This window comes from Garra rufa, chromosome 5, assembly GCF_049309525.1.
Source record: "Garra rufa chromosome 5, GarRuf1.0, whole genome shotgun sequence".
Classification (NCBI taxonomy): Eukaryota; Metazoa; Chordata; class Actinopteri; order Cypriniformes; family Cyprinidae; genus Garra; species Garra rufa.
In genome coordinates this window covers 42,051,372-42,071,010 of record NC_133365.1, presented here as the reverse complement: position 1 = coordinate 42,071,010, position 19,639 = coordinate 42,051,372, and the positions used below count along the sequence as shown (strand labels likewise).

Genomic DNA, 19,639 nt, shown 5'->3' with positions numbered 1-19,639 from the left:
GATGATGATGAGAACAGATCCTGTGTGGAGCACTGGCTGTTGTGCAAACAAAAATGTCACTGGATTATCACAATTAATGGCAAAATGAATGGAAATGTAAACCGATATTTCCTACTGACACACTACAGCAAAAGATAGAAATCACTGACTTAAAACCTCATTTAGCTGGTGAAAATACTAGTGTTCTAATAATTTTGGCCACAACTGTATGAAAAGTTGAGATGTAAAATGAGAATTTATTTCATGCCTCTGTGTTTATGTTCATAAAATACACTTAACTTAAAATGTTAGTTATGTTGCAAGACTAAATGCCGTATAATTAACAGGTGGGGATCAACATGGTGGATTTGAGCCTTGGGATGCGACAACAACATTTCTAGACCTTCGCCATTGTTCCAGGCCATGCCATTGAAGCGGACTTGTTGCCTGGGAATTTCTCCAGCTTGCAGTATATCATATTGATGGACATAAGTCTTCATGTGTGAAGTTTTTGAGGGCAACAGTTTTTTTTTTTTTTGGCCACTTGTAACATGTTTTAAATTGTAAGTATTGTCTGGTGGACTCTTTGTTTGGCTTAGTTTTAATGGCACGATGTTTGGAATGATTCTAATGTGGTAATAATTAATTTTTGAGTGTTCTGCTGCTGCAATGTTGACATAAAGAATAGGAATATATTGAGCCTTGTTTACAGTTTTGTGTTAAAAGAAACTGATCTACTAAAACCGTTATTTGTGTCTGTAAGGGTTGGACAAAATGTGTGACAGCTGCACCTATTTGAAAACTGTATTAAAAAGAAATATGAAAACACATTAAATTGACATTTACAGATGCATTTTTTTGTGTTGTGTCACTGTATTACAGAAAAACAATAATTTTACATTCTTTTGTGATTGATATATTATTATTGGTAAATATAAAGGTAGCAAGGCAATTAGACAACAAATAACCCAATATTTAGGTAGTGTTTAACCCAGCAACACAGTTAATCTGACCCACTGGTTGGGTCAAATAAACAACCCAGCATTTTGGGTCAAATGGTTTAACCCAGCACTTGGGTCAAAACAACCCAACGCGTGTTCTGTCCCATAGTTACCCAGCAGCTGGGTTATGGTTGGGTTATTTTTTAACCCAGCACTTTTTAGAGTGTAGGTAATATGAGTGGTAGTTGATACACTGTCTCAACCGTACCCCACTGGCATACTCACACATAAATAATTTTAATTTCTGCTGTTATAAAAGCTAATTTGTGAACATTAAATTAGCAGAATTGAAGGTGTTAAAAATAAAAACACATGACTGTTGTCATCGATGAATCCAGCCAAATGAGAAACAGCTTTGCCTTCATCAATGCTCTTGCAGATGCTCTCGAGAAGCTGCACACAATGGCTGCATTCAGACTGCCAGTTTTGAGTTTTGAGAACTTACAGATATAAGTCTCGACACTCGAAATGTCTATTTCACCCAGAAGCTCACCAGCCTATTTTTCTAACCAATATCCATATCAACAGTGAACGACGCAATATCAAAGATGGCAACATCCATAAAACGGAAAAGTCCAATAACGAGTGTAGCCATAAAATCTTCAATAATTAACTGCAGCTTTTATATCGGAATGGCATTTTAGATCTAGTAGACTCCACAGTCTCTGACTCTGAGTTTATTTGCTGTTTTCCATACACTGTGTTTTCAGGCAACTGGCAACCTAAGGTATCAAAATACTATTGGCAGTGCATGGGTGGAAGAAAAGTTTTCTTGATGTGTAAAACAGCAGCCAAGATTAATTAATTGTAAATATCAAGAGCATTTTGTTTCTTCACAGTCCATATAATTAACTTTCACTGTTATTGACTCTTTGTAACTAATTAAACAGGCAAAAACCATGAGTTGGTGCTGTCATGATGACCATTTTTTTTATCTGTGGTTCTAGAGAGCTTAATTACATCACATTTACTTAAGTTGAAACTCAAAAAAGCCTGTAAATGGATCTGAGTGCCAATTATCTACCAAGAACAAAGATACCCCTTTTCCACTTAGCCAGTTCGAGTGTTGGTTCGGAGCCAAAGCATAGTTTAAAATCAGTTCTTTGTCTTTCAACACCCAAAGCACCAGCTCAGAACCTGGAAAATTGGTTCGTAAGTAGCACTAAAACATTGCTGGTCTAGAAGTAAGAACCGCTTGCGTCTCGGGCTGGGAGTATACTGTGACCATCAAGACAAACAGAAACTTTTGACCAGCCTTTTTTTTTTCTAAACAAGAAACATGTTGGATTCACTGTGTTTGGATTGGATGCCAATGTAGATTCGCAAAGCCATTGTTGATATCAGGCTTGTTCGGGATGTGTTGGCACTGTGCGTACCGCTCGGCATGTGGCATCAATAGAATGCTACAGCAATTCAAAAGCATAATGAGTTGCACTAGCACTAGCTCTGAACTAGCACTCAGTACCTGCTGGTGGAAAAGAGGGTTAGAGTGCTTTCAAACCACTCCCACCACTCCATACACCAGGTATTTGACCTAAACATATTGGGAACTGAGAGAAACATATTTGATCATATAAGATCAGCAATGAAGTAAGAAACGTAGGGTCTTTGTATGAGCGTCATACTATATAGAAGAATTAGTGCTTTCAGAGTACAGTTTCATAAGACTGTGGACAACAGCAACAGCAGAGCTTTTTAAACCAGTTCATTAGTCCACAGCGGTTTTCTTGAGTTTCTGTGTGCTCTGAGATGATGCTTTTGAGATATTCTATCTCTCTGTCCTTGTCTTCTACCTGACTGCTAATCCTATTCCTCTCCTCTCTCTCTCTCATGAGCTGTTCCTCCATCTCTCTGATCTGTGATTCAGTCTCAAGGTAGATCTCACTGCTATAGAATCTTTCTGTGTTTCCACCTATCATCAACTCAATCTTCTGCAGCAACTGTGGGACCTGAGAATCATCTTCACTCTGATTAATGTTGAGACAGTGAAACCTGTACCCACATTTCTCTACAAGTCTCTGGACCTCTGGATTCCCTGAGTGGACAAACTCTTCAATGTTCTTCTCTTGTTTTTCCTCAGTAACCGTGAAAAGAATCACAATGTTCCTCCAACATCTTTCTCCAAAAATCACCTCCAATTTCTCCTGCATCCCTCTTTCCTCTCCAGTGGACTCTTGTACTGGTATGACAAGGAGAAAGGCGTGGGGTCCTGGAGTAGACTGACAAACACAATGTTTGACATCCTGTCTCAGCTCCTCAAGAGAGAGTCCAGAGCAGAACCAGTCAGGAGTTTCCACCATTTTCACCTTCCTCCCAGCCACCTCCCCCTGTCTGCTCTCACTTTTCTGGATTTCTGTAGATGTACTAAAGTGGCTTCCCTCCTCTCTGCCCAGGATTATGTTTCCTGCCGCTCTCTTTCCAGATTCAGACCTTCCCAACAGAACCAGCCTGAGTTCTGATCCCAGCTCTGGAGGGGATGCTTCTGCACTCACTTAAAAAAAATCAGAGGAAAGTCAACTGGCTTTCAATATAATTCATGAATTAAAGTATTCTAAATGTATATCTCTGCAGCGATTTTTGAAAAACCTCTTGAACATGCAAGTGCAGCTCCTATCTCTTTAAATAGGGAAACATCAAATTCTCCAAAACTGTTCACTAAGCTCAGATTAAATTGTGAAATTGTGAAAACACCAATAAAAAATTTGACAACAGGCTCAGCAGGCATGCGGAGTCATGTGTGAATTTGTGAACGCTGCCCCATTCTATAGGAACTGGAGTGTATAACGGCAGCTGCAGTGACACGTTGACTTTACTAATCAACGATTGGCTCTTTCATTTAGAAGGCGGGGCTTATTCACCATATTGGGTATTGCACTCATTCATAAGTAATAGGAGTGCACAGTCTTCTTATATATAAAATCTTTGATGTGTATTCTGTGTTTTCAGCTTTTAAGTATTTACTATAAAGGCAGTTGAGTAATAAAGGGTTTACCAACCATAGGTAAAACTCATCTCAAAATCTAATTGCAAATCTAACAATTACCTACGCTTTTATGGTTATTCTTCCGGTCTTTGCGTGGTTTATAATTTTACATATCTCTATAATTTATTTATGTTACTCATAATGTTACTTACACTTTGGAGGTTCATCCATGCTGTTCCTTTTTATTGGTGCTGCTGAGGTTTCTATGACATCTATAAAAAAAAATATTTTTAATAACAATATGTATCTTTATGCCTTACCATGCTACATTGACCTATATTAATGAAATAATATAGTCAATTCAATGTAAACAACTTTCAAAAATATCTGATTGTCTTTACCTTCCTTTTCTCCACTTTTTGACTGAGACTTTGATTTTCCGAGTTTTTGTTTCAGTGTCTTTCTTTCCACCTTCATTATCTTGTGCTCTTCTGTCATAGAAAAAAAGATATCAGACAGTATGATCTGAAATTTTGCCATAACCATCTTCATTAAGTCTTGATTACATGTCTCCTTTATCTTCTCCACCTCTTGTCGGTGTCTCTCCTCCATTTCACTCCTCTCCTTCTCCCACTGTTCTTTAGATTCTCTAAGTTGATCCTCAGTCATCTGCCTTTGCTGTTTCTCTCTCTCCAGCTCTCTTTCAAGCTCTTTTATTATCTCTTCATGTTTTTCTTCTTTTATTTTTCTCTCAAGTTGTGTTATTCTTTCTTCAATCTGACTTACATGTTCGTATAGTAATTTGATTTTACTTCTAAATCTGTGAAGTGCCTCTTGCATTTCCCCATCTAATTTCTTGCTGACTTCTCTGTGCTGTCTTTCTTTAATTTTTTTTAATTCTTTCACAATTTTTTTTGCCATCTCATTGATCTGCAGGTAGATCTCACTGCTATAGAATGTCTCAGTGTTTCCAGCCACCATCTTGTCAATCTTCTCCATCAGCTGTGAGACTGGAAAATTATCTCCACTCTGATCAATATTAAGACAGTGAAACCTGTTCTCACATTTCTCTACAAGTCTCTGCACCTCCTGATTCCCTGACTGAACAAACTCTTCAATGTTCTTTTCTTGTTTCTCATCAGAAACGGTGAAAAGGATTATGGTGTTCCTCCAACATCTTTCTCCAAAGATCTCCTCCATTTTCTCCAGCATTCCTCCAGCAGACTCTTTCACTGGTATGACAAAGAGGAAGGTGTGGGGTCCTGGAGCAGACAGACGGACACAGAGTTCGGCATCCTGTCTCACGTCCTCCAGAGAGAGTCCAGAGCAGAACCAGTCAGGTGTTTCCACCACAGTCAACTTCCTCCCAGCCGCCTCTCCCTGTCTGCTCACACTCTGCTGGATTTCTGTAGATGTTCCAATCTGGATCTCCTTTTCTATGCCCAGGATCATGTTTCCTACTGTACTTTTCCCATATCCAGACGCTCCCAAAAGAACCAGTCTTAAATCTGAATGTGGAACTGATAAAGAAGTGAAAAATTAGCGAAGAAAAGGTGTGGACACATTTTGCAATGTACCTTATTGTATATGCATTTGTATGAGTTTGCCTTTCAGATGCAACATTTATGGAAGATTATTTAAATGAATCATGCAACATGATTTATTTTCGTCAATTTACTGACTTGAAAACCAAGGGGGGGGGGGGGGGGGGGGCACTTGACGAAGGAAGTGTGGAACTATTGTTGTTTGTACTTGTTTTTTTATTGTGGGAGTTTATTTATGTGGGAAGGTGAAGTGGAAATGTACTTGAGAATCTTTACAACTGAAAAGTGTTGGAGTGAAGTCATATGTATGCACAAATAATTACAATTGAGGGTGGGGTTTTGTCCAGGTTTACTACCCATGCTGCTATCATGCAGAATTTCTACATGACTGTGGCTAAGTGGATAGCATTGTTTCTCTGTATTGGTGTGGGTGTCCCTCACAATTCAAAGACATGCAAGATAGGTGAGTTGGAGACACACTTAAATTGTCTGTAGGTGCGAGCATGCATGCATCAGCCCTGTAAGGACTAGCCATTCAGCATTTTTTTTTTCTGCCTTCAGCATTCCCATGACTCTGCATATGACAAGTAGTTTGGAAAATCAATTTTTGAGCACTTACTAAGCTGAAGAAAAATTATGCAAAAAAAGTCCTTACCTTTTTGCTGTTCTTCCAGTTGGATCACCATCCCTTGTAGTTGCATGCTCTGTTTCTCTAGTTCCTTTGTCAGTGTCTCCAGTTGTTGTTTATTGGTTTCCATCTCTTTGATTGTGCTCTCCAGCAGTTTCTCTTTCTCAGTCATCTGCTTGCTTATATTCTTCAATTGTGTGTCTTTTTCCTCAAGCTGATTCTGTTTCTTCTCAACTTCTCTGGTTGTTTGTTCCAATTCATTAATAGTTCTTTTAAGAAGACTGACATTTTCTTTTAATGCCACGTCCTTCATTTGAAGAGTGTGATTTTCTAGGAGAAGGTTTCAAATCATGTCATCATAAAATGGAAAATTAAATGGAAATAACTGTCACAATAGATGAAGTAAGGCAATGATCATTTTGTATAGGTTAAATTCAATCAGACTACACTGGAGATACATTGGAACTTAAATGTAAAGGAAATTTGAGGAAAAAACAATTATTTAGATACTACAGCACATTAATGCCAGGCAAGTGTGTTCCTTTTGTTGATCCTGATCTTTAATACAACAGCTACCTGTCATTAAAGACTCCTCATCCATTTTTATTCTCTCCTCCTCAGTCCATTTTTTGTTTTGCTGTGAACAGAAAACATATATTTTTAGCGATATCATCAACTTGATTGCACAGATACTATTTGAACTGAACTGAGGTGGAAAATGACATCACTGAATTAATGATAAACTGACTTTAACTGAAAATGGAGTGTTTACTATTGACCTTATCGACACACTATTTTCCTTTTTAATACTGTAAAGCCTCATACACACCAGGATGATTATCGCACACTTATTGTGTTAGGAAGCAGACGGGACAACAAGGTAAGTGGAGAACAGGTAATGTTTATTTATTAAGCAGCAGTGCCGGTGGAGAGAGAAGACCCGATGAAGGTGAGTATTGCTTGCGTGGGATGGATTGAACCAGGTAGATAGGTGCCGTGTATAACTGTGGCTTCTATTTGCAGGATACTTGCAGCGGGAGTTCGACGAAGGAGTCCGTATCCAACGATCCTTAAGCGATGAGGAAGTTGACTTACGGCACACACCACAGAAGACAGGAACTGGGAATACTCGGATGACTGGAACTAGGAAGACTGGAACAAGACAGAGTTCAGGTAAGTACGATCAGGTAGATATTTTGATAGCGAAACTCCAATGAGAGAGACACTACAGTCCGCTTTCGTGGGAACGAGCCCGGACAGTGAGTGGTGTGTGGCGTGCGTTCTTATAGTGAGGAGGATGATTGCGGACAGGTGCGCGGGTGATTGGGTCCAGGTGACGGTGATTTGTGAAGATGAGTTGCGTGAGGAACGGCTGATACGTGACATATGGCCCCCCTCCCGGAACGGCGCGTCCTCGCGCCGAAATGGATACACCAGCGGAGGGAGGGTGGGGGTTCAGGAGGCGGGTGAGGAGCAGGTGACGAACTGGAGATGGACATATGAACTGGGACGTGAGGCCAGGGTGGAGTGGAAGGAGGAAGGAGCCAGAGTGTAGTCATAAGTAGGAGGAGCCGGATGATGGTCCAGAGCCCAGCCAGGAAGACACCCCAGGGCGGAGTCGAGGGAGGGAGGAGCCATGGTGGAGAACTGGCCCACGACACCCTGGGGACGAGCGACGGAGACGAAGCTTCTGGGGAAGATGAGCCAGGAGTAGCCGAGCAGACGGAGAGCCAGGGTGACACCGCAGGTCTGGAGGGCCAAGGTGACGCAGCCGGCTCAGGGGACCGAGGCAGAGCTGGGGCTCCGGAAGACCGCAGTGACACCGGAGCGACAGAGGACATAGGCGGAGCTGGAGGGAAGGAGGAGCCTGACGGAGCCAGAGGGACGGAATGACGAGGTGAAGCCGGAGGAGTGGAGTCCTGAGGCGACGGATGGTCAACGACTGACCAAGGCGGAGCCGGAGAGACGAGGGAGCCCGGTGGAGCTGGTGGGATGACGAGCCACGGTGGAGATGAGGGAGCCAGGAGCCAAGGCGGAGCCGAAGGGTCGGAGGACCGAGGTGGAGTCCAGGACTCGGAGGATGTAGGCAGGGACTGGGGAATGATCCGCCTTGGTGCAGCTGGAGCCTGGATGTCCCACGATGGCACCACACTCCTAGGTGGCGCTGCCTGAGGGTGAGCTGTGGGACAGACGGGCGGCAGCGGAGACAGGGCTGGAGGACTGGCTGGTTTGCGTGGAGGCGGGAGAGGGAGGCTGGGTGGGAACTTTGGAGACCTTGGAGCATTTGACGGAACCAGCGGAGATTCTGGAGAACTGGACGAGACCGGAGAAGACTCTGGATGACTGGACGGAACCATCGGAGACTCTGGAAGACTGGATGAAACTGGCGGAGATTCTGGACGGCTGGGCGGAACCAGCGGGAACTCAGGACGGCTGGGCGGAACCAGCGGGGACTCAGGACGGCTGGGCGGAACCAGCGGGGACTCAGGAGGGTAGGACATTATTTCTCCAAACCAGTCAATTAAATCTGCTTCAAATATCTCCAATAATTCCTCATAATATCCTCCACAGCGCAGTCTCAGCTCACCCTCAGGGTTAGGAGTGTGGGCGGGGCTTTCCTCCAAGCCCTCGATCTCCACGAGTACTCCCACGGTGACGCTAGCCGGCTCACACACCTGGTCAGTCGCGACGTCCTCTGTCGCTTTAAATCCGGCAGATCTTTGCGCTGCGGCTGCGGCGGGCTCTGGCTGGTGCTCCGTGCTGTAGGGTGATAGCTGCTGGCTGGGCTCTGGATCGGGGTTGTACATGCTGCTTTCTGTTTTCGGTCCGGGCTTCTGTTAGGAAGCAGACGGGACAACAAGGTAAGTGGAGAACAGGTAATGTTTATTTATTAAGCAGCAGTGCCGGTGGAGAGAGAAGACCCGATGAAGGTGAGTATTGCTTGCGTGGGATGGATTGAACCAGGTAGATAGGTGCCGTGTATAACTGTGGCTTCTATTTGCAGGATACTTGCAGCGGGAGTTCGACGAAGGAGTCCGTATCCAACGATCCTTAAGCGATGAGGAAGTTGACTTACGGCACACACCACAGAAGACAGGAACTGGGAATACTCGGATGACTGGAACTAGGAAGACTGGAACAAGACAGAGTTCAGGTAAGTACGATCAGGTAGATATTTTGATAGCGAAACTCCAATGAGAGAGACACTACAGTCCGCTTTCGTGGGAACGAGCCCGGACAGTGAGTGGTGTGTGGCGTGCGTTCTTATAGTGAGGAGGATGATTGCGGACAGGTGCGCGGGTGATTGGGTCCAGGTGACGGTGATTTGTGAAGATGAGTTGCGTGAGGAACGGCTGATACGTGACATATTGTGAGACTTTTTTCGCCACGTCTTTGATGAGCCGCGTGAATGTGCAAATGTACTCTCTGACATTAGATGGCACTTAATGAGAAACAGCAATACCCTGGTACTAAAGGTGGAATTCCTCTCCATAACAACTCCCTCTTATCAAGATTTTTGTAGTCGCTGTCGCATTTGTCATAAAGCTTTCTGTGTTCAGACACCAAAGCTCTACATTCATCTTGCCTCGATGCATCTTCTTTGTCTACTTATTTCCTCTTCGTCGTTAGGTATGCATGTGTGCTCGGCAATACTGTTTTGTGGTTAAGCACCACCAAGTCGTGTTTACTGTAACTTCAGCAGCTCCAGGCACGTGAACATAAGCACCAATATCATTGATAGGTCAGTTTTTAACATGACGCGCCAAGCCAAAAAAAAAAAAAAATAGCCTGAGGCGTTTTTTAAAAAATGAGCCAATTTTGGGGAAAAAAAAATCAGACATCCAGGATGAGTTAAAAAAAGAATGTTTTTTTTTTTTTTTTTAATTGCATAAAATCTTGTGCCACAGAAATGTAAATTCTTGTATGCATTTGCCTTGGAATCAGAGGGAAAAATATTTTTCTGTCTAAACTTTACACAAAAATTATTGCATAAATATGAGTGTGCATTTGAGCTGTTGGTTTGGCTAGAGGGTTTGAGTCAGAGACCCTTAACTTGCTGTGGTTAATATTGAGTCTGTCCCCGATGTGTGGGCCAAATTTCAAAACTTTCCTGGAAGCGGTTCTATTAGCTGCCATAGACTCAAAACCAGAAAAAGAAGAAGAAAACATAACAGAATAGTTGAGTACTTTTGGTGCTTGGCCCTAATAATAATAATAATAATAAAAGTTTAATGAGAATTTGTTACTGTCATGATAAAATTAACAGTTTTTCCCACACTAACCTTGAAAGTCCACAGTGTGTAAGCTCCTCGTCTTTTGTTGAAAACTATGGATACAGATACACAGATAAAACATAAATATACAGATAAAAAGATAAAAAAATAAGAGTGATGAAAAGACCTGTTTCTGAATTTTATTGATAGTGTATTTATTTCAAGGGGGTGCCTGACTGAAAATTTAAAGTTTAGGTTATTTCAAGAGAACCATGTAATTAAGGAGAAGTTCACATCCAGAACAAAAAATTACAGATAATTAGATAACCCCTTGTCATCCAAGATGTTCATGTCTTTCTTTCTTCAGTTGTTTCATTGAAGTCCACTATATAAAGAAAAACCCTAAAATGTTCTCCTCAAAAAACTTAATTTTGACAGCAAATTTCGATTTAGTTTTAGTCATAGTCAATTGACTAAAATGCCATTTAGTTTTAGTCATACTTTAGTCATTTGAATTGATTTTAGTTTTAGTCGACTAAATATCATACGATTTTAGTCAATAGATTTTTGTCATAGTTTTTGTCATTCAAAACGAGTTTTCGTTTCATTAACGTCTCATTTTCGCCATCTTGAATTTAGTCACGATAAGTCGAGTGACGAGCAGGAAGGAAACTACAACCTGATAAGTCATGTGAGTACTCACGTTACTTTTGGACTGGAGTTAGTGCAGACAGTTGGCAATTGCAAGGATGTCGGACGATGAAGCTACTGAGTTTTATGAAGCAGTATTTTAGTTTCCTTCCTGCTCGTCACTCGACTTATCATGACTAAATTCAAGATGGCGGCGAACTGTACATTTCCTGAAGGTATTGTCTGTATAAATCTTCTTGTAAATAAACTACCAGTGCTTTTTCAAAGTTCTCAATGTCTCGTTTTAAATGTCAGGGCCCTAGGAAGTCTACCAATGAAGTGTGGAGCTACTGTGTGCCTCGTAAATGGTGTAAAAAAGTGATTTATTTACATGGCTAGTCCGATGCCCGAGGCACCCTCAACGACAACCTGTTGTTAGCATCGGCTAACTAGCGGCAGGTTTCGTAGTGCAGGGGACAAGCCGAGATGAGCTATGAAAGGTAAGTTCACACTCGGTATCATGATTCATTACACTTTAGGTCAATATCACACCGGACTTCTCCTTTAACACTGGACTGAAGAAAGAAAGACAAGAACATCTTGGATGACAAGGGGGTTAGTAAATTATCTGTAAATTTTGTTCTGGAAGTGAATTTCTGATGATACAGAGACAAATCTTGTGTTTCTCCTGTCATATAAATATTGTACAAAATATAGCATTTTATTGTTACTGTAAGTACAGTATTATATTGTAACAAACTACATTTAGGGGTAGCTGCAGCTATAGACATGTACGTGCTGAAAGGAGGCATCCTGAAAGGTGAGTCAGTAAACTACCCTGAAACTACCTGTAACCCAGCCCTACCCCCACACCATGACATACAGCTTTGTTAATCATAAAGACCTTTCTCCATGCCCCTACCTTTAAGCACATCCTAACATTTCGCTATGCCCATAGCTCCAGCCTACTTGATACATTGTGGCATTTTTTACAGATTAGGTTTAGTGCAAGATATACATCTCCTATTGCTATTGAAATGTCCAAATGAAACAAATTTTTACTTAATTCTTAATGAAATTAGGTTAGTTACAACTTGGTCTCTGTAGCTACACTAGATTATTCTCATTATAAACAATACAGCCATCTAGGCTGGATGTGCTTTATCCCATTTGCTTAATTATAAAGTATTTCTCTTTCACGAGCTGACAGTGTGCAATTTTAATCTATTTATTAGCAGTTTCAGCTGTTTTGTTTCAACTGTATATTCCTTGTTTAGACAAACAGAAGCTCTACAGGTTATCTTCAGTTACAATTCAATTAAAGAATTTAAACAACAAAAATAGCTAAATTTCTTCAGTAATGCCCTCCAAATCTAGGTTTCTGTCCGCTTTGCATTTTTTTGGTTCACTTTTAAAAGAACTTTTATCATGGAGATGCTAAGATGATGTAGGTGATACTAAGGTGATGTAGAGATATGAAATACTCACTTTTTATTTTTATAGTTACCTCCTCCGTTCTGTCTCCACTGATTACCTGACACAGGTAATCTCCTTCATCTGAATCAATGAACTGTGTCAAGTTTAAGGACACATTTCCACTTTTCAGGTCATCATAGATCATTTTCAGCCTGTCCTCATATCTCCTGCCCTCTATCACCTGGCTGTTCTTATAGACACACACACAGTCTGTCCCCTTAAACCACCTGATCTCCATGTCAGCAGCACTGATTTTAGGAGACAGATGACATGTAACAGTGAATCCAGAGCCCCATTCAACACAAACTCTGTCTTCAGGGACTTCCAGCTGAAACTCATCTGTGATGAAAAAGACAAACCAGTGTTAAGTCACACTTATTATATATATAAATTATTCTAAATGTTAACTGATGCTAAGAAGAACTTTTTTAAAGTCTAAAACCTACAGTGGCCCCAAAATGCATTTGGACACTTTTAGAGAATTTCACTAGAAAGAATGTAATGTAGATGTTAGCTGAATGCTAAGGACTGACAGCCTCAGTTACAACTGACTTTCACTGCATCCTTTTTCATGTACGGAAAGTAAATGGTGACATGTTTCAGAGAAGAAAGTCAGTTCACAGATGTAAACATACATGTACACACTAATATACACAGTTTTAAGTGTGCCTAAAGTGTCCAAAACACCTTTTGGGGCATGTATATAGTTAACTGTTAACAGCTTTCATAAAAACAAAATTTTTACACAGAGACTTACTGCTGCCAGCAGTCGCCATTTTTCTCTCCTAAATAGGGACAGAAAGCACACAGAGAAAGAGCAGTTTAAATGACACTAAATATTCAGTCATAGTGCCTTTATCAGTTTGATTACAGATACAAATCTGACAAAGTATGTTTGATGAATAGTTAATGAATTATACTTTAAATGTAGTGATTTTGCTATTATTAATATTGTGATCATCATCATCATTAATATATTATTCCATATAGGAAAATACAGGTGACAAAGTTGTTTCTAAATTGTTTTTGTTATTATAAATGTTTTCTAATATGTATAATGTATTTCTTTTCTATTAACCTGTTGATAACACTTTAAAATATTGGTACTTGAATAATCATGTACTAAGGCCTGTAATGATACTTACTTTAACATGAAATCATGATTAATGAAGACATGAGCTAATTTTGAACTAATCAAGACCTATCCTTAACTACAACTGAAGGATTCGAAAAAGTTATACCATAACCTTCTACATCACAATTTTTAGTCCCTGTCGAACACTGATAAGCTTCCAGTCTTACTAGTGTAATATGTATGCGTCCATCTGTCACAATATGAATGAGTGATCTCACCCAGTTTTTGTGTGCATCCCAGTCAGCCCCCCGGCTCCCTAGTTTATGAATCAGTGCATTGTGTACCCAAACTTGTGCACTGGTGAACTGGAACACTGGTTACTCATTGACCAATTAGCGGCAGACTTGAAGCAGTTCATGCTGGTAAAAATTTTTGTCATTAGAGTCCATCTGTTCATAGGTATTATCAAGTCCTTTCAAACATTGGCTAATGTTAATGTTTATGAGTCCACCATCAGGAGAACACTGAACAAGTGTTTGCATAGTGTGCAAAGCAGAGTTGTTTGATAAAGATCATTAGAGAAATGGTTTGTGAATGGATTTTGGTTTAAATGAGAAGCATTCTTGTTTAAAGCAAGTAGTATCATGGTATTGGCCTGTTTTGCTGCATTTGGGCCAGAACGACATCCATCATTGATGGAACAAAGAATACTGAATTCTACCAGCAAATTCTAAAGGAAAATGTCAGGACATCTGCCTGAGAACTGAATCTTAAGAGAAAGAGGGTCATGGAGCAAGACAAAAATAACCCCAAGTCATTTTTACCAAAGACTGGTTAAAGAATAACAAAGTTAATGTTTTTAAACGGAAGAGTCAAAGTCTGGACCTTAAGCCAGTTGAAATATTGTGAAAGGTCCTGAAGAAAACGGTTCATATGAGGAAGACTACCAACATCCCAGAGTATATATAGTTGTCTTTTTTTTTGTTTGATTGGTATCTTTTTATTCTCTATTGACTTGTGCATAAATCTGATGATGTTTCGGGTTATATTTATGCAGAAAAATGGGGGTTCACAAACTTTCAAGCACCACTGTAAATAGTATAGGCTTATGTTGAAATGTATTCTTGTACAGTTGGTGCTGTATTAAACAGTATATGAAAAGTGTTTCTGTTGTTTCTTGAAAACGTCTCTGAAACAGTTGGTCTGGGCAGTGCTGCATGAAGTTGAACACATCTATTCTGCATTGGAAGAAGAAAAAAGATTTTTTACATTTGACTCAGAATCAGAGGGGAAAAGAAGTTTCCTTGTAGACCTTACGGTTCAAAAGTCATATATCTCACATATTTCAATCATCTTGCTTTATTAATATTTATTATTTATTATTAGTAACTGTTATTTGTAAGCAAAGTTAATTTTCATCATTCTAACTTTATTTTGGTTTTAAACTGACAAAAAATTATATGATATGAATTTTGTGTTGAATTATTGAATCCTATCAACTTCTTATCAATCCTACCAAATCCTATCAAACCTATCTTTATTCTAAAATGAAATTTTAGGGGGAAATGAGGGTTATAATAATAGAAGGTGGTTAATAATCATTTTATAATACACTCACACGTGCGTGGGTATTATAGCTAATAGCAAACATACAAATCTGCAGTTACTTCATGAATTAGAAAAACAAATTAGAAAATATAATAATAATAATAAAATTAAATGTATTATTTAATATTTAATTTATTTATGAAAACCTTTAAACAGGGTTTAATTACTAACCAGTATGGACTGCATTGGGATCTTATGAAATATAAATTGAGTTGTTTAGCAATTAAAATTAGTGAAATGATTGCCAAAACTAAACAGGCTGAAATGCAAGCCATCATCCAAAAGTTTGGTTTCCTTTGTGACAAACTAGATTACAGTGCTCAAAATCTCAATTAAATTACAAAGAGATTAAAATAAACATCATGTAAGGATAAGTTGCTTTCATATGCTTCAAAAGAAAGTGCCTTGAACATGGTGAAAAGAACATTTGTGACCCTGGACCACAAAACCAGTCTTAAGTCGCTGGGGTATATTTGTAGCAATAGCCAAAAATACATTGCATGGGTCAAAATTTTAGATTTTTCTTTTATGACAAAAATCATTAAGAAATAAAGTAAAGTTCATGTTCCATGAAGATTTTTTGTAAAATTCCTACTGTAAACATATCAAAATGTAATTTTTGATTTGTAATATGCATTGTTAAGAACCTAATTTGGACAACTTTAAAGGTGATTTTCTCAGTCTTTTTGATTTTTTTGCATCCTCAGATTTCTGATTTCAAATAGATGAATCTCAGCCAAATATTTTCCTATCCTAACAAACCATACACCAATAGAAAGCTTATTTATTGAGCTTTCATATGATGTATAAATCTCAGTTTTGTCAAATTTAACCTTTTGACTGGTTTTGTGGTCCAGGGTCACATTTTATTTAATTTTAATTTAATTTTTATTCTCTGCAAAAAAAGAAATGGTGAAAGATTACGCATAAATAACACTGTCACAGATGATTTGCCTACACTCTAAAAAAAAAAAAAAAAAGCTGGGTTCAGCCTGTTGAGTCATTTTATTTGTGTTATTTATAACATTTTTATCCAGGTGCTAGGTAGTTTTTCTGCACTCAGTCTAAACAATGCTGGGTTCAGCTTGTTGGGTCATTTTATTGGGTTATTTTTAATATTTTCACCTAGGTCCTGGGTAGTTTTTCGAAAACTTTGCTGCTGGGTCATTTTCACTGTCGATAGAACTGATGAACCCCCTCACACACCTACCCACACTGCAAAAAATGCTTTTCTTACTTAGATTTTTTTTTTTGTTTCCAGCCAAAATATAAAAAAATTCTTAAATCAAGAACCATTTTCTAGACCAGTACAAATTATTTTCTTGTTTTCAGTAAAAACAAGTCAAAATTAAGTGAGGTTTTGCTTAGAACAAGCAAAATAATCTGCCAATGGGGTAAGAAAAATAACCTTATTTCAAACAGAAAACAAGATTATTTTTCTTACCCCATTGGCAGATTAATGCAAATAATTTTTACTTGTCTAGAAAATCCTTCTTGATTTAAGAATTTGTAGATATTTTGGCTGGAAACAAGACAAAAAATCTAAGTAAAAAAAGCTGTTTTATGCAGTGCAGCGAAACGCAAGCCCATGCGAAATATTTTCGCATTTCGCTGCGTCTGAAAGTTCAAACTTGGTGAACTCTGACCAACGAATTCGTATCACATGACTCTGTGGGACCAACAGGAGATCGATACGTCACAGCTGACCTCTAGCTGAATGAAAAGAACATTAAATTTAAACATTTAAAACTGCAGCACTTCGGTAAAGTGTAGTAGATTGTGTTTTTTTACATTTAAAATGTATTATTAGTGTCATGTGCTGAATTTAACTTTTAAAAAGACGCAGCAGAGCATGACGTCATATCACGACAGTTGCAGCATGATCAAAGTCTAGTGTGACCGCGGCTTAACCCTGGGTAGCCTGGCCCAAATCGGTAAAACTGGATACATTTGTCAACAGAAGTGTTCTGTTCTGAGAGAAAACTTGACTGATGGGAAACTTACTGACTTACACTGTATTTCTATCTAATTATTACTGTATAAATAGGAAACCTAGGAAATCTGTATAGGTAACGTCTAGTCTTGTGTTTTTAGCACTTTTTAAATAAAATGGTTATAACAACGTATGAAAAATAGTAGTTCTATGTGGAATATTTTTCCTAAACCATGTATTTAATCACATTGGTGTTATTTGCTTACCCCACTTCAAAACCAAACCAAGACAGAGCAAATACATAATGCATTTTGTAAATAAATGGTAAATAAATTTAGCCTATTACATTTTACATTTTACAAGTTTAGTTAAAGTCGACACGATTTTGCACACAGCTAATAATAGCTATAGCTATAGCTAGTAATAGAGTTGCAATGTTCACCGCGTCACAAATGAATAACTCAACAGTGCTAAAGTGATTTTTTAAGGCTCGAGTCTAATTATTATTTCAGCAATGAACGATAAAAACAAGCGCATGACTTTTGTGTATGCATTTGAAGGAGACAATTGTTGTGGTATAGATTAGAACAGTGGCGTCCGTGCACAGACCTCCGGAGGGGCAGGGGCGAAGTGGCGGAAATCGCGGACCGGGGGCACGTAGACCGGACCGCAAGGGCACTTTACCGTCGGACCTCACGCCCGTGCACGCCACTGAATTAGAATTACAACAGCTCCTCTTACCTAATCTGTTCTTCACACATCTGTCGGAATTCGATGGAATATATTGACACCACGGTAGCCTAATGCTCCCCCAAATAGGCTTCAGGGAAACGGGAAAGTACTTTCGCTTTTACACCATATACCGGTATGAGCATGTAATCACCGTCCCATCCAGCTACAGATGCCAGCCCCCAACAGGAGGAAACCTTCTGCCATATCCTATGATGATTTGTTGAATTTGCGTGTGTTAAACTTATCCACTAGTCTGAGACATTTGACTAAAATAGAACCATTGTAGGCTAATATTGTCCATAAACCGCTATGGGGAAAACGCACAGCCAAGCTTCTGTTTTTAATAGCCTACCTTTTTATGCTTATGTGAATGTCTTAACATAAAATAACATTAGGATGAAAGCAGCAAATATGACCATAAAAGCGTAAGAAAAATATTTAATTGCATGCATACTGTATTGTACTGTTATGAGAGCAATCCCTACACGTAAAAATCCGTGCTAAACAATTGCTTAAACCGTCCAAGGTCACCCAACTCCTAGGTCTAAAGCATGTTCGTTGTTTAATTAGAAAATTTGTTCATTGTAAAATATTAAAACTGATTAATATAGTTCATAACTGTTCAAATAAGTCATACAGTAGGCATATTTTGTTCACATAATGAATTGACCCGTCCAATGCATGTCGGCTCTTCTAACTATCAATAAAAAAAGCGCTTTAGTTAAACACAATAGCCTCTCTGACATGTCAAAACTTCTGATTCGTCAAATAGCTCGGTTTGATTACAAAATCACAAAGGGATGGCGGCGCCCCCGCGTGGACATAATGGTCTAGTCTAGTCCAACATCTCGCATGTAGGGAGGGGCGTAGCAGCCAATTTAAAAGTGTGGGGGAAATATTGGCAGTAGGTCAAAAAAAAAAGGTGCGGAGGACAGAACCACCTGTTTCTAAAAGTGAGGGGGACGGGGGGACGTCCCCGGTTGCTACGCCTCTGCATGTAGGTAATGGTGGAAAGTGCACTGAATAAATCTGTAAAAAATAGGCAACTAAAATGTTTAGTCACATGTTAGTATTGTATCAAAAGATGTGTAATGTTTCGTATCTTTTGATTATATAAAGATTTGTAAGTATAAGATGTGCCTAACTCTTCTGCTCCGTCTTAGAGGCAAATATTGATTTTTCTTTACTCCACCAAATTTGTCTGACAGCTTAAGTAGTTACTTCCGTGTTCCGTTTTCAAAATAATTAATATTCAATGAAAACATTTAGTCTCCAAGTGTGCAATGAACTGAAATATTAAATGTTCCTTTATAGGTTGACAAATCCTACTACTTAAGCTTATTAAAACCTTAATGAGTTTGATGAAATAAACGATAAAGTATACTTCATGAATTGACCCAGTCAGAATAATTACTCATTTTTAGCTACTCTTTTCTTCAAGCATATTTGTGTGACTTCCGGTTCATTATCCCCTACAAGGAAACAACGAGAAGAATAGCGGTAAAGTGTTTGCAACACAAACCAGTGTGCTCATATATGGTAAGACACACCCATTTGCAATATCAAGCAGAAACCAGACGTGTAAAATGCACAAATGGCCGCGCCCACTTGTACGGGCAGAAAAAAATGGATACAATCAATTCATGTCAGTTCTACCTAGTGATAGAATCACTTGGATGAGTTTAGCTGTTAAAATAAGTTATACCAGTGTCTTGCATTGACCCATTCAGGATAGCTATTTTTTTTTTTACCTATACAAGCAACACATGTCTATTCTACCCATTAGGCTAATAAAAATCGCTTGGGTGAGTTTAACTATTAAATTAAGTATAAAGTAAGCATTGACATCCTAGATCGACCCAATCAGAATAATTGCTATTCGTTTTATAGCTATAC

At 39.0% G+C, this 19,639-nt stretch overlaps 1 protein-coding gene across 1 annotated transcript; it reads right to left on the bottom strand.

Moving 5' to 3' along the window:
• Window positions 1–732: 732 nt before the first annotated feature.
• LOC141335509 (GTPase IMAP family member 8-like) lies at window positions 733–17,865 on the bottom strand. Its single transcript, XM_073841000.1, has 9 exons — window positions 17,753–17,865; window positions 13,153–13,180; window positions 12,408–12,734; window positions 10,359–10,402; window positions 6,652–6,712; window positions 6,103–6,405; window positions 4,305–5,423; window positions 4,116–4,175; window positions 733–3,471 (listed from the first exon to the last, which is right to left on the bottom strand). The coding sequence occupies exons 2-9, from the start codon at window positions 13,169–13,171 to the stop codon at window positions 2,627–2,629; spliced, it is 2,778 nt and encodes a 925-aa protein (XP_073697101.1). The 5' UTR covers window positions 13,172–13,180; window positions 17,753–17,865; the 3' UTR covers window positions 733–2,626.
• Between the last annotated feature and the right edge of the window lie 1,774 nt (window positions 17,866–19,639).